Source organism: Tauraco erythrolophus, chromosome 6, assembly GCF_009769465.1.
Source record: "Tauraco erythrolophus isolate bTauEry1 chromosome 6, bTauEry1.pri, whole genome shotgun sequence".
NCBI classification, from domain to species: domain Eukaryota; kingdom Metazoa; phylum Chordata; class Aves; order Musophagiformes; family Musophagidae; genus Tauraco; species Tauraco erythrolophus.
The window spans coordinates 54,728,095-54,749,424 of record NC_141470.1 but is presented as its reverse complement, the minus strand read 5'-3'; the positions used below and the strand labels follow the sequence as shown (position 1 = coordinate 54,749,424).

The 21,330-nt window shown below is 36.6% G+C and overlaps 1 protein-coding gene across 7 annotated transcripts in view; it reads left to right on the top strand.

Annotated features, from left to right (window-relative positions):
• Positions 1–21,330, top strand: part of RPS6KA5 (ribosomal protein S6 kinase A5) — an 81,084-nt gene that overhangs the window by 41,850 nt on the left and 17,904 nt on the right. For 6 of the 7 annotated variants that reach the window (XM_086613878.1, XM_086613876.1, XM_086613877.1 and 3 more), the window contains 3 exons: positions 6,659–6,742; positions 9,385–9,488; positions 20,176–20,326. In XM_086613878.1, the coding sequence (XP_086470004.1) occupies positions 6,659–6,742; positions 9,385–9,488; positions 20,176–20,326 (339 nt within the window). Of the gene's footprint in view, positions 1–5,862; positions 5,965–6,658; positions 6,743–9,384; positions 9,489–20,175; positions 20,327–21,330 lie in introns of those variants that run through there. The other variant, XM_086613879.1, reaches the window with a different exon arrangement.

The window sequence follows — 21,330 nt, the reverse complement described above, 5'->3', positions numbered from 1 at the left end:
TCCTCAAAAGTCATCTCTCTTACATGCAGATTGCTTCCAATTTGTTGTAGGAGAGATGCATTTTCATAGAATAGTGGTGTATTTGACTTGCAGCCTTGAGTATTTTATAGAAGTTAGAAACATAGTAGTATCTCTTGTGATTTACATGGTGTACATGTTCATATGAAGTATAACCTGTTAGGTTGTTGCTTAAAGAAAAGATGATTTTCATCAGTTTGATCTTTTTCATCTATATACCTGATCTGAAAGCTCATATGGAGAATTTTACTGCCTGTGCAATAAGAAGGAATTGTCCTTGACTTTAAGGAGAAAGACCATATCTGTGTTAGATTAAAACCTTGTTTAAACTTACTGTGTGATTCCACAGTGCCTTTGACAACAGCTAAGCATTCCTCTTGTCTTGCTAGGTCATGACGTTTGAAACCTTCGTAATGATAAGGTCAGATTAAGTGAATGAAGGGATTTAATTTGCCAACTAAAAAGTATGGACGAGCATAGCAATCTCATAAGAATGTTGCTGAAATCTATGGAAAAACCTAGCCAAAACATGCATAGTAACTCTATTATTTCTCTGTAACAAAAATGTGACAAGAACTAGTGAGTAATTCTTGTCTGGATTAGACAGTTTTTCAGTGGACTTGTGGACAGTCAGTCCTCACAGTAGCCCTGAATGCCTTCTGTCTGGCCACCTGATTCCCTTCTGTTCCATTGCACCCTCTTGCTCTGTGTTGCTTGGTGCTACTTAGTCACGGAGTTGTTACTGACAGAGGAAATACATGCCATCAGAGACTGCTACCCTGGCTCTCCAACTCTAGAGGTAGTCTTCGTGTTCTTTGGCCCAGCAGCACTTCGTGTTTCTAGGTTTTGGTTTTATTGTCATTTTTCAATATTGAATACACTAAAGGAGTAATTCTTAAACTATTTGATTACGTTCCTAGAATATTTTATATGAATACAGAATGTAAGGACGTTAAAGTCCAAGCCAATTTAATGGCTGAGAAGTGCCTTTCACTAATATTGTGTAGTTTCCATTTCTTTACATTTTTTACACTAGAAATTAGGGTTTAACCAAGAGTTTAACCAAGCTTTTTTATTAGCAAGGAATTCTTGTTAGAGAACAAATACACTATTAAAGAACATTTAGAGAAGAGTAGCTTTGGTTTTATGTTTTTATTTTTTAAAAGGTTGCAAAATTAATTTAATGAGTCAGGTTTCATGGTTTGAAGAAATATGATAGTATGGTTTCAGAATGTGTCATATCTGATGTTCAGGGTAGTAGTCCAGCTCGGTTAAGAGCAAATATTTGTGTATTAAGTAGTTGGAGAACAGAAGCAGTCTATTCTATTTCAAAGGTGACCTTTCATGTAGTTGAAGTGAGTCCTAATTGTGAATGCTGAAAAGAATGGCTTCAGTGAATACTTGGCTTATGCTCTGGCTAAAATACGTTTGCACAAAGACTGCTGTGAATAAAATAAGCTGTAGAATTGTAGGACCCGAATGTCCGTTGGAGCAGTGGCACGTGTTGTTTGAATGCAACTGGTCAAGTTGAAGTACTTTAAAGGCCATATACTTAAATGTTAAATAATACGTCTTCAAATGGCAGAATGACTGTCCTAAAATGCTTGAGTACTTTCCGTATCTGCCTTCATGCTTTGGAGATAAAATCACAAATGCTCAAGCTCTGAAGTGTTTTGCATAAGCAGTGTTTGTGTGGCAAATAGATGCTCTCTGCAGGCTCGGTACATACCTATAGAACTGTATACTTGGACTATGCCTCAGTATTCCGAGCCAGATGCTCTAGCTAGTTTAAAAACTTGGCAAGTTTTTTGTTTTGTTTTACCTATGTTAATATTCTGTTAGCTAGCTTTATCTTAACTCACCCATTCCAGTATTCACACCTCTAGAGCCTTCTTTCATGTTTTTGTATGAGTGCTTTGCTTTGATGTGTGTTTGTTTTGTTCCTGAGGCCTCTGAAACAATCTTTTGAGTTCTTAAGATTTCACTTCATCTTTTTCTTTTTGTTTTTGCTCACATTTTTCCAATGGTCAAATGGCAGGCTCTAGTTTGTTCAGTCACTCTTGTACAAACAGCCAATTTGGCAACAGATGGGTGCATTTTGTGCTTAATGTTTATATAGACAATGTTTATATACAATCTCTTGATGTAACACCTAGTTACCTGCAGAAATCTAAACAGAAATATCACTTTATTTAGTACTCAGCAGCAACATACTGATGACACCATTGACTCAGGAAGTACTCAACACATCAGCCCTTTCCTGCCTGAGTCTTGAACCTTTCAGTGTGGGTCATGTTTTTATCTGAGGCTACTTCGGAGCTCCAAAAGCCATTCTCTGTACATTTCTCCAAGCTGATTTGGATGCCCTATCTGCCGTGCTATGAGTAAACATGACAATCACAAGATGTGCTTTCCAGTTATCGGTTATGCAGATCCCAGTTTCTTGAGGATATGGTTAACTTGATTTTATTTTTTTTGAGTCCCTGAAGTAATGATGTTCTCTGCTTATTGAAGGTGTTATAATGCCATGTAACAGTCCCTTGGGGTCTTGTCCTCTGCTCTAAGACGACTTTTTTTTCCTTTATGAATAATAGTTTGGCCCTGACATAAAGACAGTTGTTTACCTGTGTCCTCCTAACTGAAGATGTCTTCAGCCAAGTATTAGAATTCACTTTGGAATTACAGTTCTTGTCCCACATACTTTGTTAAGACCTGTTGAACAGTTAGGAGAGGAACTTAACTGTCTGAGCTACCATTGCGTATGCTGCTAAACTGAATTTACATTGCTGTAGGCTGGGATGTGTACTCTCAAGGACACATCCTTGTATTGAAGTAGTGACTGTTTCTCTGTCAGTCAGGCTTTTCTTGTAGATGTGGTGAGTTTGATTAGTCTCTGTGGAGAAATGGAGTTTCTTCCTCTTGCCTATTTTTGCCACTGTTGATGCACTTTTTTTACTTGATGAGGGAGCTCATTAGAGAACTCTGAAGGCATAATGCCTCTCTGTCTTTGAGGAGGAAAGTTTACATGTATGCTTTCTACAACTTCAGGTTGTAAAGCAGGTCCAAGTAACGGTACCACAAGATCATCAAGAACATGATGGTTCAAGACCTCCATCCTTCTGTCTGCACTTCTCATTGAATACTGGAGCTAGGTTTTTTGATCTCTGGAAATGGTATAATTGTGGTCAGCCTGCCAAGATCAGTGTATGTAGTCTTAGCAAAGAAGACACTGCTTTGAGATTTTTTTCTTTGGTGAAGCGACTGTCTTCTAGGGCAAACGCTAAACCACATTATACTTCTCCGTCTTGGATAGTCACAGAATTCTAGTTCTCTGTTCTAAAGCTGCTCAGCGGTTAGGTGCTGTCAACATCTTCTGGATGGAAGACAAATTACACCCTTTCTTTTTCTTGATGAAGGAAAAGGAAAATGGGGTGTTAAAATAGATAATCTGGAGAAAAAGCTGCAGGGATCATATAGATGTGGTATAGAATCATAGAATGGTTTGGATTGGAAGGGATCATCTGGTTCCAACTCCCCTGCTATGGGAAGGAACACCTACCACTAGATCACGTTGCTCAAAGCCTCATGCAGCCTGGCCTTGAACACTTCCAGGGATGGGTGTTGAAAGTGCCCTAGCAGGTTATAGCAGTTACTAGGATGGTCAGATCAATCAGAATGATTGTGAGGAACTCAGAAAGAGGGCAGTGCGCTTCTTAATATCTTTTTTTATATTGCCATAAGTGGAGTGGCAAAAGTTAGAGGTCTACCCCATGTAATAATTTTAATAACATACAGGTACATCCACAGAGTCTGTGTAGCTCAACTTGAAGAATAAGTGTTAAGGGAGTATACTTTCTTTTTCCTAATGTAACGGGGATGGTTTAACAAAGTGAACTGACTGGCTGTCCAGGTGAACCCCGCTATGTTCATTGATGAAGAGCTCTTAACAAAATTCTCTTTGTATCAGTGGCTTCATGAAAAGTTGTTGCACTCTTAAGCAGAGAACTGGTTTGAAGTAGCCGCTTTTATGCCTTTACTAAAAACTATACTATTGCATAAACATTTAGATATGATGCTGAACTTGGTAAAGAAAAAAAAACAGAAATCAGAACCAGCTGTTGTGTGCTAGAAGACTGAAGACTATCTCCAGATTATCTGTAAACATGGAAGCACAGCTGATTGGGAGCAAGCATAATGACACTCTTTCAAAGGCAAGGTTGATATCATCAATAGAGTTGTTAGAGATGGGTTAGCCATACTTCTGTTTCCTTTCATTAGCATGTGATTCCCCCAGAAGAGGGAACTGTGGTGTCTAAGGCATACGTGCCGATTGAGGGGAAAAAAAACGAGCTTTCTGCATTGCACAAGAAATTCTTAAGCTCAAGTATTTGCAAGATGTGCATGTTCAATGAGAATTCACCTGTAGGTAATCTCAGTTCAGTTGTTGTTTAATAGCTTCCTTTCTTGTATTGCATCTCATAACATGAAAATACTAGTAATGTGGATTCTGGAATGTGGATTTATGTTATAAAGTTGAATGAAATGTAAATGCCTGTTTCTGACTTACAGTATGAGTTTTTCATATTGAAATTTAATTATAAGAAATTATTTTTTAAATGATACAATACCAATTTTTTAAACATCCAAAATTCTTTTGAGGGTTTTAAACACTGAATTTTGCACAGGACAGAAAAATACCTCAGCCATAAATTTAAGAAAGAAATGGAACTTATTTTCAAATACTGTTTCAGAAATTCCATCTTTCATATTAAAAGCTAAAATTACTGTAAAACGTAAAAAGTAAATATAATTGAAAATCAGAACCACCAGTCGTGTAGAGTAAGGATTGTAACTGTTCCTCAAAAAAGCTGCTACTAATAATTGTGCATGTTCTGAGGTGTTTCTAGTGAGCCTTCTCGCCGGCAAAAGGCTCCTGAGATCATAAGGGCTCTGCTGTACCGCTGTATACATTCATATACAGCTCCCCAGTCTGTTTCTTGTCACTGTAGTATGTTGTAGTGTAGCTTTATTACATGAAGTGGAGACAAAAAAAGGCACAATTTTGTGCATGATGTGCTGAATTTGCAGCTAACTAAACGGTAGTAGTTTTCATCTGTTTGTTTTGCTATTAGCATTGTAAATTGTTTTCATAAATCTCAGCTTGGCTGCATTATCTTTACTCTTTGGAGAGGTGGTAAATGAAGAACAGTCTCGTTTTGTATTTTTCACTCCCTTTTCTTTTTTCCTCTTCTTCCCCGCCTCCTTCCCTCCCAGTTGAAGTAAAAATGAACAGAGGGATATACGAATAGCTTTAGACTGGCTGGTGCCAGGATGGAGGGCTAGGAATTTCTGAATTTTTTTTTGGTGTTTTTTTTTGGTGTTTTTGCTTTATATCACACTATTTTTCTTTTAGATAACAGGTACTGGAAAAGATAATCAAAGAGAAGCAATAGTTGTGTAAAAGGAAAGTAGAATCTTGAGAAGTTTATTATTTCATGGTTTTGTCTCAGAAGTTAATATTTCAAGTTAACATTTGAACAAAATGAGACCTATACCTATTTCGAAATCAGAATTTCACCCCAACAAACCAGTCACAGTATATGTATTTTAATAAATACAGTTAAATAATATGCTGTTGGACTGTTTTTGTTTTTATGCCTAAGGGTAGCACTGAGCACTATTTCTAGTTTTAGAAGTTTCCTCTCATTAGTGTAGTACATTCTCTTATATAGCACCTGTTTTAAACTCCAAATCTGACTCTACAAATGTAAAACCTGACTTTTGAAATATTTGCTTTTTTGAACACTCTTCTTTAAAGGACCTGTCAGGATCTCTCCCCAAAATGCTAGAAGCTTGAAGGATAAGGGAGGAACAATGTTGCATGGCCCAAACACATGTGCTTTCGTCATTAGCAAGGTACAGCATGACCTCATGTTGACCTCAAAGGTAAATCACTAACAGGGAACAATTATACATGCCTGTGAAAGCAGCTTAGTTTTGAACATAATCAAGACAATAACTTCAGTGTGTAGAATAAAATTAAATTTACAACTCTGTCTGTCTGCCTTTCTCTCTCTTGTCTCTCTCCAAGTCTCTTCTTGAGAGAATGTTGTGTTTTTTATATATGTGTGTGTTGCGAAAGAAAATTACTTTTCTAGAGGTCATAATAAATTCCTAAATGTGGGGAACCCAAAGGATCTTGTATCCAATTTAGTCAAATTGTACATCTTACAATGAAATGCTCTTTTTAATGCAAAGGTTTCATTTGTTGTCTAGAGTATTGATATTGCAGCCTTCAGAACGTCTGTCTATATTACCTTGGGGAATCTTGTGTAGCTCTGAAATCTATAGATCATTTAGACTTACGGGAAAGTTTTTAAATTATCAATACGTTAATTTTTGTGTGCTTATCTTGGCCTGCCACACAAGCCTATGACATTTTATTTTTTCATAGAAGATTGTAAATATTCTGTAGCATTATGTGATACATCTCTACATGATGGAATATGATTTAGCTAGCAGTTCTGAGCTATTTGGAGGAGAATTGCTGCCAGCATCTTGGAACTGTTAGCCATATCTGTCCCATATGATTCGTATAATATAATTGTTTGACATGAATTTTATTTTCTTTTTTTGCTAGAATGAGAGAGCATATTCCTTCTGTGGAACAATAGAATACATGGCTCCCGATATTGTAAGAGGAGGAGATACAGGACATGATAAGGTATGTTCTATCTAAGTTTCTTACTGAAAAAAAATTAAGTCTTCAGGCAACATTATTGTTGAGCTTGAGGGGTTTTTGTAAAATGTGATAACATCTTATTTAAACATGCCTTATTTCAAGTTGTCCTAAAATAGATTATTGCCTATATTTAAAAACATCAATATGATGTGTTTTTAATCTTAGGTAAAAGTCATATTTATAGAGGTATTGAGGCTTATTTGTGTTCCTGTTAAAAATTTGTTCTGAATGCACAGCGGGACAAAAAAACTTAGCTGACACTTTCTTTTAAATAAAAAACTGTTTAGTTCAGAGTGGAACAATGACTGTTGTGTCTCTTTCTGATACATTTTTTTTAAACTGTACATCAGGGAAATACTAACTTTCTTGAAGTATGAAGTGAATTATTAATGTTATAAATGTTCTCAGATTGTAAAAATTAATTCTGTTTAGCTTGATGCTCAAGTTTTATTAGGAATTAAAGTGTAGGTAATTGATGGGAAAGATCAAGACAACTATAATTCATAGATGATATTTGAAACAAACAAAAAAAACCTTACTCCCCAAAAGAATTCTACTGTATTCCTAAATGAATTATTCTGGTTGCTCACTATACTGAGAAGTTTTGGAGGGTATTTAATCTCTTTTGGTTTTTTGCTGTGGATCGAGTTGACTTGTCTTTCTGTTGGGGGTCACAGACTATAGCTGATCAGAGTACCTCTTGTGAACAGCCCTTTTAAGCATCGGAAGATGTTATGTCACCCTCATATCCTTTTTCTAGACTACCTGGACTCTGACTTTTGCCTGAGAAGGTTCTTTCTTCTCCTTCTCTTTGTATTCTGCTTCACTTTTGGTCTAAATTTGCCTGTATATTTCTTCAGGTAGGAAGCACTGTAGTGGGCACAGTGTTTCAGCTAAGAATTGGCATTTTGAAGTACAGCAGAACGGCAGAATGATTACCTCCTTGATTCTTCTATTAAATGTAAAATAGAACATGCTTTGTCTTTTCTCTTAGTCATTGTCTCACACCTGCTTTGTATGCCACTATAACCTCTTCATCTTTTTCTACTGTACTGCTTGCCTAGTCATTATTAAAAATGGAATTTTACAAACTTATGAATTCAAGCTCTTTACTGTGCTCTATTTCTTAGTTTAGTCTTGCCAGTTTCAGAGCACCTCTGCAATGCATCAGTCACTTTGAATTGTGATTTTCTTTTCAAATGCTTACAAGTTCAACATTGTTGCTGATTTAAAGAGGAATCTCTGTTATCTTTGATTCTATCCCATATTTTCATTAGATGTAATGCAGAGCCATACAATATTCTATAAGAAATAGCTTCAGAGTTTGATACCAAATGTTAGCTGATAAGTAAGGGTGATTTTGCAGATACCTATGTGATGGTAATTGTTTAAACCACACACTCTTTGTGTCATTGGCAATGTTATGTGACAGTGTTGGAAGGTGTTTAGTGTATTTCATACTTACTTCGTATCTAGCAACTCAAAGATCTTATTTTAAAAAAGAGGAAATGAGATTGCTTTAGTATGCTATGCTCTCATTAATCAATGTTTTTTATTTGTAATCTCTTCTAGATAGCGATATTGTTTGTCTAAAAGGCTTGCTCTAGTATTTCAGTATTTGTTTTTTTTTAACGTTTGATTTCTGATTCTGCAGATCTTCCTTTTCTTGTGGAAAAACATATGCCACAGAAAATTCTTCTTTGGGATTTTCTTTGATCATTGTGTATTTACAAAAATAATTACTAACAGTACAGAGACTTCTTCAGCTAATTCTTGTAAACAGTCTTGGTTGAATATGTGAAACACCAGATTTCATGTATCTTGAAGCAAAAAACCTAAAATAAGAGGCCAAATTGTCATCGTTTCACTAATCGTCTTCCTGTATTGTGTTAATGTTGTCAACATAAGTAAAGCAGAACTTCAGTTTCGTTCATTTGCAAGTTTCATGGAAGAAAAACTGGAAAGTTCAAACACCTGTAGTTAAATTAATTTTGTTGAAATGACTAAACTGCTACCTTTCCTTTTGCAAGAGATGAAATTTTGTAAGTTACAAGGTATCAGAGATACAAATAATATGATTAGTATATGGTAAACCAAAGATCAGATGTGTTACCAGGGAATGTAAGATAAAAATCCATAGCATTTACAGGTGCCCTGGTTAACTGTATGTGACCTGTCCTCTTTAAGGAACTTCGAAAAGGCACAATTTGTTTCATTTTCAAGCTCCTGAAAGCTCAGGTTCCACTTCTTTTTAGCAAGGCTTAGGTTCCTCTATTGTTTTAAGCATGCTTTAGAACTCTTACCACTTCACAATGGTAAAAATAAAAATTAATCGGGGGGGGGGAGAAAAAAGGAACTTTAGTAGTCAGTGGAAAGAGTTCAGCTTGAGAAATTACTCGAAGCAGCTAAGTGGAGGGATTTCAAAATAAAATTAATTTATCATAGAAAACACTTCCAATGAGTCCTGCAATTGTTTATGCTTTGTGGTAGCCAGGTTTGCTTGGGTATTGATAGGCAGGTTCTTCCTTTGCTAATTGCTTTCTGTGTGCCTTGTTTAATTTCTTCTTTTGTTAACAATTATACTTCAATGGATCATAACATACATAATTATTGCTGTTCTGTAGGCTGTTGATTGGTGGAGTGTTGGTGTTCTTATGTATGAATTATTAACTGGAGCATCACCATTTACAGTTGATGGAGAGAAGAATTCCCAAGCAGAGATTTCTAGGTAAGATTCAAACCAGTAAAGTACATGTGCTTGCTCACAAAGTGATGCTTATGCCATAATATATGTTTTGTGAGACTTTTAATCTAAAATTTAGGAAGAAAGTGCTACCAGGGTAACATTTTAGGTGCTCCAGTTCTTTTTAACAGTGACATCTGGAAGCAGATAGTCTTTATTAACTATTATTATTGAACTCATAGAACTGAACTTTACAGAAGACCTGTTTTGTTCAAACTATAGTGAAACCACAGCTTCATAGATATTCAATGCAATTGCATGTTTACTGTTGAAAAGGAAATCAAATTAAATATGACATTATATTCAAAATGAATAATAAACATATATATAGCTGGAGAGGTTTTTGTCAGCTCTTGCTAGTTCACTCTGTCAGACTATAGGTTTTGAGTGTCAGGATGTACCCTACTCCCACCTTTTTGTGACAGGTAATATTTAATTTATTAGTGTATAACATGAAACAAAGAACCTGATCTTTTTGAGCTATACTTGCATATCTAAGAAGAAATGAGTATAATACTTACGGAAATTAAATAACCTATACCATTCTTACATTTTACATGTGAACTTTTCCTTACTATCAACTTTGTTACATTCAGTAATCTCTACAGTTCAAAGATTTGTTTTTAGTACCCATGTAAAAGCATTTGAACACTTTAAAAAGACAAAGCTATGAACTTACTCAAAACGCGTTACTGAAATCTCCAAAAATGAGCATTTCCTATTACTGGATTTCTCTTGGGGCGAGGAGTCAAGGGCTTAAATTGCTCAAATTAGTAACTGCTGTCAAGATCATCCTTTAAGTCCAGTCCCCAAACCAAGAATAGTCTTGCTCCTGTTGGAATGTGCTACTGTGATTCTGATCTTCACCTAAAGTTGCTGGTTATTTAAGGTTATAACGGACAACAGAATGTACATCAATTATTTAGATAATTTATTTTACTTCTGTTATAAATTCAGGCAATTTCTTGGAAGGTTGAGACCTGTTTCTAGGTCTCTACCAGATCAGGAAACTAAGAGGGCCACTAGAAAAAATATGGGGAGGAGGGGCATTATTAACAAAACAAAATTCAGGACTTCACCCCCTTGGTCATTATGATGGAGTTAAAACTTAAATTTACTCTTTCTGACCTATGTAAGGTTAGAAATTTTGTTGATTACTTACTTATGACTTTAAAATGTCTTTAAACTGAAAGAGGCTAGATTTAGATTAGATATAAGGAAGAAATTTTTTACACTGAGAGTGGTGAGGTGCTGGAACAGGTTGCCCAGAGGTGTTGTGGATGCCCCATCCCTGGAAGTGTACAAGGCCAGGCTGGATGAGGCTTTGAGCAACCTGGTGTAGTGGAGGGTGTCCCTGCTCATGGCAGGATTTGGAACTAGATGATTTTTGAGGTCCCTTCCAACCCTAACCATGCTATGAGTATGCCATGTCTGAACAGATAATTTTGACTCTCAAGATTTACTAAATGGAACTCTGAAGGAGTTAAAAAATTTTTAGAGAGAATCATAACCTGAATTTTACAGATACAGTTTTTCCCCAAAACTGGGAAACTTTTTAGATATATATTCTACAGATTTGGCTGTCTTATGGTAGGTCCTTATGTGCTCTTTAATATCTTAATCTTTCTGATAATTTAAATTCAAAGCTGAGAAACTGCAAGGTTGCTAACATCCATCCTCTGATGGCTAATAACCTAATTTTTGATCTAAATTTAGTTGTGGCACATGTATTGTGTTGTTGCTCAGTATGCTTTTGTTCTGGTTGGTGTTTGTTACACATTTATAGACAGCAATTCTGTAGTCTTTCAGCTTTTATTTTGATAAATTTAGAGGGTAAAGTCTTCCAGTTTTCTCTATTTAAAGATGTTCCCCAGTGTTCTTATTTCCTGAAATAAACCTTTTTTTAAATCATCTTGTATTGTTCTTTCTTACATATGGACAATTTATTCCTGGTGATATTTCAAGAGGATCTTGTCTAAGGGAAGTAATAATTCAACATCTGAACAAAAAGATATTCCTTCCTTTTTTCTTGGGTTCCCTTGTTGATGCCAATGGTGGACTGATAAATCTAATTCCTCCTCCTTTTCTGTCACTTCCAACTGATAAGCCCCTAGTTTATAGCTGAAATCTCAGTAGTCCCAACTATACAACTGCAGTTCAGATTTGTTTTCATGTCTTCTGTAACTTCAGTACTCGTAAGACCCGTGGTTTCTGAATCCTTTCCATTGATAGCAGTTTCTGTGCTGCATGACATCTGTTTTGTGTGTTTGCAGTTGATTATGTAATGAATGTTATGTTGCTTTTAAGAGTGTGGCTGAGCATACGAGAACATTGCTGTTTTCTCTGCTCTGGCTGCTGCACTGAGTCACATGGAACCTCCTGGGGAGTGGAGGGTGCAGCATGCCATGGGAAGCCAGGGGAGTGTGTTTGAGGCTTTCCCTGAGGGTAAGGTTGAGCAGGCAGAACGGATGTGAGATATCAGCAGACTGTTGTGCTCCTGCAGCCCAGGTAGAGGGTGAGAACAGTGGGGAGCAGAAGTACACCTCAGAGGAGAAGGAAACTAAACCTTTTTGTGAAGATTAAAGAGGACTGATTGAAGGAGTTTGCTGCAGCTTGGGAAGCTATTGAGCTGCTCGCTTGAGAGCATGCCTGAAAGAAATGATCTGCCCTTCCTGACGTGCTAGCTAGTTAAATTTAGATGTTCTTGTTACCATATTTGTGGCTTTTCAGAAATGCCTTCCTTGTATTTATCTCTAGCATGAGTACACTGAGCTGTTTCAAGAAATAACAGCTGAATTACTGAAATTTCAGTACCTGAAAAAGTAGCCTAAGCTTGTCTGGCCTAGAAGCTATGATCTTTATTTCCTTTTTTCTTTGATATTTTTGCCACTGAGGATACATTCACAGTTTACACTTAATATCTTTTTTTTTGATTGTTAATTCTTTTAATTATGTCTGCAGCTTTTTCTGTAAAGTTTTCTGTTGAATTAGAATGCAGACTCTAGATAATTTTACACCTATAGGTGTAAATAGGTTCCAAATTCTCTCTGTGCCTATCTTTGATCTTTCTCATTTCCTTTCTTCTCTAAACTGATGAAAAACTGAATTGCAGATAACTTCCTCAGATATTTACAGTTGCTGTTGGTAATCAAATCACTTGCACAGAAGTATGAGTTGATACAGACTTCTTTCTTGATGGCAATGTTACTCTAAACAGAAATTGTATTCCCTGACCTAGATATGCTGTAACTTGCCAATTGCAGCAGACTTAGAGGATTCAGTTATCTGTTACTCAGTCACGAGCCCTGAAAGCATAGTTTCCATGACCTTTGATTTTTCTGAGTTTAAGGAAAAAAGTTGTCTTCTAAATGAATCCAGATCCTTCTTTTATTTTTTCCTAGGTGAGAAGTAATAGATATTAGATATTTTTAGATAATTTTGTTCACTTGTGTGGCACAATGGCTATCTGCTGTTAAATTTGAGCATGAAGTTTTGTTCTGAAACCTCTCTCCAATGGACAGTTCAGTTCTCTCAGAAATAGCTACTGTGGGTTTGTATCTTTTTTACTCTTTCTGATGAGAGATTGTGTTCAATTCTTTATCATAACCTTTTTGACAGCACTGTGGACTGCTCTTTCATGGCAAATGCCACATAAGTAAGTGCATACTTTAATTTTCCTTATGTCTCTGTCTCTGAAGACTCTTTTTTGTTCACATGCTTGATGTTAAACTTTGATTTAAAAAGATTTCACAGAATTATTCCAGTATCTCTTTTTCTAGTATACCCTCTCCTCTTTTTTTCTACCTGCTTCCTTTCTTTTCATTTTTGAGAATTCTGGACTTCCAATGCTGCAGAGCCATGAATGGGACCCATCTTGCAAAAGCATAGGCAAAGGGCTGGGTTTGATTACAAACCCAGTATATTCAGTTTGACTGTGAGTGATTTGTAGTGCTGACTTGAAAGACAGACAAATCCATTTCTGGATGTTGACTTTTGGGACTCTTATACATACAGGAGTTTAAAATGAAGGTTTTGAAGTGCTATTTTGCTGCTGTGCAGCGACTTAGAAAATCTTACTGACTTTGGGGTTATGAATAGATAGATATCTATCTTTTTCCATTTTTATGCATATATGTATCTATAAAAGAATCTGTAGAAGCATATGATGCCATATTAGCACGCTCATGCTAATAGCAACGTATGTGCTTTATTTGACATAGTTGGTTAGACTTTATTTAAAACTTCATGGAGGGGAGCTGAAATTTGACCATCTATTAGATACTATGGAGATATTTTTTCCACAAGTCTGCAAGAAACCTGTTCTTGATAAAACTATTGGGAAGATGCATAACAGGCATGTACTGGGATTCCCTTCTTTATTCTCTGCCTGTGAAGACTGCAGTGATTGCTTGATCTTTTAAAGGACCGAGCAGTCATTAAATCCAACTTGTAATTTGCATGGTGTCTTCTGGAATTTTGTCCTAGAGCTTATAGCTCTCTACCTAGAATGTACAGCATTTATATGCCTAGGTGGGAGTCCAGAGTCCGAGAACTGACAGGCACTAACGTAATGATGCTTTTCTAACAAATAGCAATGAGTTAGGAAATCTCTGCCAGATGAAGGAAACCATTTGATGCTAGACTTAGTGTGAATCACATCACGTCAATGACTGCCTACAGATCAGTTCAACCTTTCAGTAAAGCAGATGGTTTTAAGAAAGCTGTAAGTATTGCATCAAAGTCTGACTTGCCTAGAACTGGGGATGCATATACAGATCTGACTGGCCAAAGCTGAACAAAATAATTTGGCATTAGTAGTTCTGGCAGGGCATTCAGTAGAGTAATTCTCAAATGTGAAGGTGAAAACTTTGCTTTAGAAGCTTGTCCCTCTGCCCTTTAACAGGGTTGCAGCTTGGGATTACTTTCTCTTATTCCCTGAACACCAGGATCTCTTTGGTGATGCTTGTAATACAGTTCTGGGGGCATTGATAATAGATTGTCTTTTACCTGGTGGAAGAAAAAAAAACTTAAGGTTCTGCGCTTTTGATGTTTTATTATCATCTCTTCCACAGTCAGGTTCAGGCATCTGCTTTTAGACTAATCAGAGTGGAGGTTGAAAGGTGGCTTCCATCTCAGTATCACATATTTTATGTCTGTATCTTGACCAGAATAGTTGGGGTTTATTTTTTCTCTGTCTATAAAATCTTTCTTTGGTTGGCATCTAATGGTTACCACTTCCTAAAGTTTTTCGTTCTCCTTCCTTGTAATTAGTTTTGTTTCTCACTGTTACTATTTTAAACAAGTTACTAGTTGTGGTTTCCAATAATGAGTTGGCGTTAGTTTGTTCAAGCACCTCATCTTCAGTTAGTTTTCCATAGCTTGTGCTTTACTTCTCAAAATGATGACTCAGTGGATATAATTAATAGTAGTTTTTACAATGTTGTTTATAGATTGGTTGATATAATGCTAAAAGATAAATTGGTCAAATTGGTCGAGAAGTCAAATTGCCAGATTGGTCTGTTGTCAATAGATGTGTTCATATTCTTTGTCATAAATTGGATTTTCTCAGCTATGCAGTGCATCAGAATTTTAATTAGTTTAGCTGTTTACAGAGTTAATTAAAATGAAAAATAAAGAAAATATCTTTCAGCTTCTGGCTAACAGCATATTTTCCCCTTTCGTTTATCTTAACCACTGGGAGCAGTCTGCTGTCTATGTTGGAAAACTCACAGTGGCACTGTTTGTCTTTGTAAGGCCTTTATTGAGTATTGCAAGGGCATTCCTGCTTAAATCCGTAAGATTATCACCCCGGAATGAACAAGGTCAGAATCCTCTTCAAATTCTCTTTACTGACATCATAGTATAAGCACATGGTTTCTGCATTTCTGGTTGGTTTTAAATACTGTGCCTTCTGTAAAAGGCTGTTTTATTCAGCCGGCAAACATATATCCTGTCTCTACTGCTTTGGTAAAGGACAAATAAGAAACCTGTGGTCAGTCTATGTAATTTTTAGACTACCAACTAGCATAGATCAGTGGTGGCAACTCCGAATTTTTTTTATAACAAAATCAGCGAGTTCCTTGGCTGATTTATCAGGCTCAGCAAGCTCCACCTGTTACACAGGAGTGGCTCTGAAGATACTGATAAAGAGGAGGAGCATCTAAAGGTCAAGGTATTATTTCCCTACTGTATCCTCCACTCACTGAAGATTAAACATCTCCTCTTCCTCTTTATCATTCATTAGCATGTCCTTTGCATTATCATGTATGCTCTTGGTCTGTAGTATTTATGGCAGAAACTCATCAGAGCTTAAGGTCCTGAAAAACTATACCAATGGGGTTGGCTCCTAGTTCTGCATAGTCTGCCGTAGAGAAGGGTAAGATGGAAATGATCCAGGTCTTCAAAGTTATAACCTGCTTGACCTATGCAAGGGATGGTTTTTCTCAAAGTGCTTTCAGTACATCCAGAGTGCTCTCATCAGCAGGGGTAATCTCAGCTCAGAGCGGTTGTACTAGGCTAGGAGAAACAGAAGATAACAGCAGAGTAGTCCTTCAGCAGCTTTGACCACAGTTGCCACTTGGGATACTTAATTCTTCCTGCTTGCTTCTGTCACTGTTTTTGGACAACATAAACATGAAATGTACAAGAGGATGGAGGTGATCCAGAAAAGGAAAAGAAGTTGATTCTAAAGGCCACAGCTTCTTTTCAGAAGCGCAGATATCCCACAAAGGACTTCGACACACTCAGCTTCCTTCTTCTGAACACTTTGGGCTACTGTTACAGACTTGAGTGACTTACCCTTCGGTACAGCACTTCCCTGATGGTGTACTAGTGAAGACAGACACTCTTTACTAGATCACACTACTTGATTAGTCTTCACCAATTTCTGCTCTCTCACTTGTTGAACCTTTCTGGCAGCTTGCTTTCTATCCTAGTTAATGTGTATACAGCTTCACATACTTCAGTTCCATGATAATTGTAAGTAGTTCCTGGAACTTCTAAATGAATTAGCTTCATTCTTTACTATTTCTGTAGTGTGGTTCTGTGAACCAGTCCAGAACATTGTGAATATTTTACAGTATCTGTCAACCTCCAAAGTATTTCTGAATGAATGCCACTGGCATGTATAAATGCAGCTTATATGGAGTCTGCTTGTACAGCATGGCAAAATGCTGCCTTCTCTGCAGTGGGCTCTAGGAGGGTCAACAGATGGAAGATAGCCCTCAATATAATCATAGCTTGCTTTTCACATTGCTAAATACCACTTCATTGTTAATTCTGCCTATAAAAAGAAACCATTTAAAACAGTAATATTGGCAAAAGGCACAAATTTCTGATGCTGTTGCCACAGAAGTTTTCTGTTAAGTAAAAATAGTGTTATACCAAACCATAAATGGCAAAACATGTATGCTAATTGTTTTGACAGATACAGTCTTTATAGAGGATTCCTTCCCCCAAGAATTTAAGGTGTGTTTTCTACCCAAAGAGCAGAATGTCAAGTAATATGAAAAGTTGCTTTATAAACCTGTCTCAGCTCAGTTACCACATCAATGGTACAACTGATTGCTGTTGTCAGGCTGACCGAAGACATGCAATATGTCACTGGAAATTTGCAATTAGCAGGATGAGACTTAACTTGTGTTGTTACTGTGGAATTGCTTCTTTTGACTAAGAATTTTCTGGTAACTTAGCTGTGCAGGGTTCTATAAAAGCTTTTCACTTACGTTTGTTTCACTCTCTCTTTCTTACGTGAATGTTTGTATTTGTATCAGAAACCTGAGACACAGGCAAGAGTCTTACTGGTAGCACTTACCAGTATCGCTACTCAGAGACTGATCTTCTGAGGCTGCACAGAGAAATTGTACTCATTTGTTCTTATTGTTACCAGTCATCCCAATTCAGCATCTCTATTCAGAGACACTTTCAAATTTTTATCTGACTTGGGCATCTGTAATCTCTGACATTTTTCAGACAGGAAAATGCTCTAGAATTCCTCTTGCGGATTCTAAGGACATCCCAGAGTCTCAATCTCATTGCTTTAGAAATCAATTTTAAAAAAATACTAACTTAGGGATTTTTTTTTTTATCCCTTCTGAGACCCTAAAGAGAACTTGTCTGTTTCTGGGATCTTTGTTATATTTATAAATACATTTCCTCAGACTCTTCTAGCTGAAGTGATTTTTTTCAAACTAAGACGACATTGTAGATTTTGTTGGCCCTCCCATAAATAAAGTAATTTTGCTATCAAGATGTCCTGTCTTCTCTTACAACAGGAAGATTTTCTTACTTCCTTACCCACTTCCCTTTCTGAAATTAGATGATTTCTGAAGAGGCTAATGTTTACTTCTCCGCCAGTCCTACAGTGTAAGAATCCTCTTGTTTAGCAATGTTTAAATTTGGTATTAACATCCCTAATTAAGGAATCATTTGGCAATATTATGCTTTCTTCTTCTCTACAAAGTGAAGTGTGTCCAGAAGTTGAAGACAAGGCCTATGGTTGTTGTTACTTCTGCTAGCAGAGTGGGCATGATTTAGACCCTTATTGACAGATCATCCTTACTTTATTTAAAGATACATTCCATGTTAAAACTCGGACTGTATTTTCCTAACTCATTTCAGTGTTACTTAAACCAAGAGGTTATCTTGCTTGTGTTTTTGTTTGCTTGAAATTGGGTACTATTTCAGTAGAAACAACCCCTGGGATATGTGCATATTCAACTTGTTTTTGTCCTTCCACACTGGCAGGACAAATTTATTTAGGAAACAATCTGTTTGCATCTATTTTTGGAGTAATCCAAGAAGTTACATATTTCAAGATGAATTTCCCATGGGAATAGCTGACTCTAAGGATATGTCATGCAGTACCTTCAAACAAAATTTAGAAATGTCCTGCAGTGATCAACTTAAGCTCTATCAAGGACATTTAACAACTGAGATTTTAGTACTGCCACAACCTCATATAATTTCAGCCTCACAGTCTCTCACAGCTTCAAAATCTTTCAGTCTGTGTTTAGGGGAGGCACTCTAAGTCCTCCTTCTATGTACTGTGCTTCCTGAAGTCACCACAGTGAAAGTGTGCATATAGATACATAGGTACTAAGTTGAACATGAGACAATAATGTGTCCTTGTGGCAAAGGCAGCAAATGGTGTCCTGGGCTGCATTAGACAAAAGTATCAGCAGGTTGAGGGAGATGATCCTTCCTCTCTGCTCAGCAATGGTGAGGCCACACCTGGAGTACTGGATCTGGTTCTAGTCTCCCTAGTACAAGAGAGACATGGACATACTGGAGAGAGGCCAGGAAGAAGATGAAGGTACTGAAGCGTGTGAGGAAAGGCTGAGAAAGCTGGGACTGTTCCACCTGAAGAAGGGAAGGCTCAGGGAGATCTCATCAATGCGTACAAATACCTGAAGAGAAGGTGCAAAGAAATGGAAGCCAGGCTCTTTTCAGTGGTGCCCAGTGACAAGCCCAGAGATAACAGGCACAAATTGAAACACAGGAGGTTCCCTCTGAACATCAGTAGATGCTTTTTTACTGTGAGGGTGACTATGCACTCTGACACAGGCTGCCCAGGAAGGTGGTGGTGTCTCCCTCCTTGGAGATATTCAAAAGGCTTCTGAACATGATCATGGGCAACTGGCTCTAGGTGACTCTTTGAGCAGGGGGAGTTTGACCAGGTGACCTACAAAGGTCCCTTCTAACTTCAACCATTCTGTGTTTCTGTATGCTAAAGGGTTTTGTGTGTGTATCTTTTTAAACCTTTTGACGTGTCTTTGCTGTGTGTTGTCTGTGTGTGCATTCCTAATTTTCCTTCAGAGTCCTTAGCTTCATTATCTATGTTTGGAATAACTGAAGGAAAATTTGCCTTCCTCTTACATAAAACTATAGGAGCTACACATATTAAAGATAGGTGTTGAAATGTGATTGTACTTAGGCTTCCAAGATTTTGAACTTCCACTAGCTTTGTTTGATAGCTCCCAGTTCTTGTATTGAAAGAGCCTGTGAGCTTCCTATTTGCTTTCTCTTTAGCATTTGTCGTTTTGAGAGGAACACTGTGCCCAGTCCCCTTAAGTCCCCTTTTCACTAAGCTGGATAGTCCTAGCCTTTTTCATAGATCTTCATATGAAACATTCTGTATTTCTGATTAATCTTGTTGATTAATCTCTAAAACTTTTCCAGTTATAGTGCCTCTTTTTGAGAGTCATGCATGAGCACTGCACACAACATACAAGGTGCAGGAAAACCTCATATGGCTCAAGTGTGCTTTTTTCCTCTTTATTTTCTAATCATTTTTAACATTGGAATTGTTTTTTGGTTTTTGACTGCTGTTAGGCGTCAAGTTGATGTCTGTGTGGAGCTATCTGTTATAGCTATGAGATTTATTTGAATAGTATTAGTAAGGTCAGTATGTATGAAATGAGGATTGTTTTTCTTTTGTGGATTAAGTTACATAATTTATCTCCTACGGATGTTGTGTTTTATGTCCTCATTTCCTCAAACCTTTATTTTAAAAAAAAAAATAGTTGGTTTCACATTTGTCATCATCCTGTCTTTGAGTACAATAGAAGCTTAAATGAAATGTTAAACACTACCATTAGTATGGTTACTCTTTGATTTAACACTCAATGTATCAGGTAATTACCAAATAATTGTTGTTTTGTTTGTTTTGCAGGAGAATATTAAAAAGTGAGCCACCTTATCCACAAGAAATGAGTGCACTGTCTAAGGATATAATTCAGCGTCTTTTGATGAAAGACCCCAAGAAGAGGCTAGGTTGTGGTCCCACTGATGCTGATGAAATCAAACAGCATCCCTTTTTCCAGGTAAAACAAACAACAAAAGTCCCCAGATACCACTTACTGTATGTCAGTGCCTTTGAAATCCAAGTCTAAAGATAAATTCTGTTGTTTTATTAACAGAATAACTTAGAGGTGTGCTAATTGCATGAATAATTGTATTGAATTTAGTAAGAATATCCATGTGCTTATATATATGGATATACTACAAGAAAGGCATGACAAATTTTTAATCTATTCTATCTATCAGGTACTTTGAAGCAGCCAAAAGACACTCTACTTAAACCGGAAGATTTAATGGAAAACACTTAAATTATATGTTATGTGTTGTTTTCTTTAAAAGAAAGTTTGCTGCTAACATTATTAGTAAAACTTAAATATTGATAAAATTCACCATTAGTGATAAATGCCTCTTCCGTGTTTTTCTTTGCTTAATTAAATCTTTAGTCTTCAATTCTGTTCAGATTTCAGTGTATTAACATTTGATTTCAAACAATAACAAAGATTGGATTTGCATTCAACATCTGTGCTGTTCCATTCATTGCAGTCAAACTTGTTTGTGTGCTTTCTTTGAAAAAACTAAGTATGTATTTCTGATGCTTCTGAAGTTAAATATATTTTAATCAGTATAAATTTTGGAGTATTTAAAGTTGGTAGTATAAGTTAAACCTTTCAAGTAAGTATTCTCAACGTAATTATCATAACATTCAGCATGGGCAATATTTTGACTTTGTAACTTCTAAAATTCTCCTTATCCTTTCTGTATTTCCTTCCTCTTATAAGAGTCTGACGAAGTAGAGTTAAACTTCCTTTATTCACTGTTTGCTTTGGAAGACATGCTTTTTCCTCTTAGAACACTTTCAAATCTTGACCTCATTTCAGTTCTACTTCTTTACAGCAATAGGGCTGTTTTCTTATAACTGCTATATCTGTGCTTTCTACTTCTAGCCATGTATTGAGGTAAGAATCCAGAGACATTATGCTCTCAGGGCTCTGGAAACTGAGATTAGTAATTAAGCATAGAAATCAGC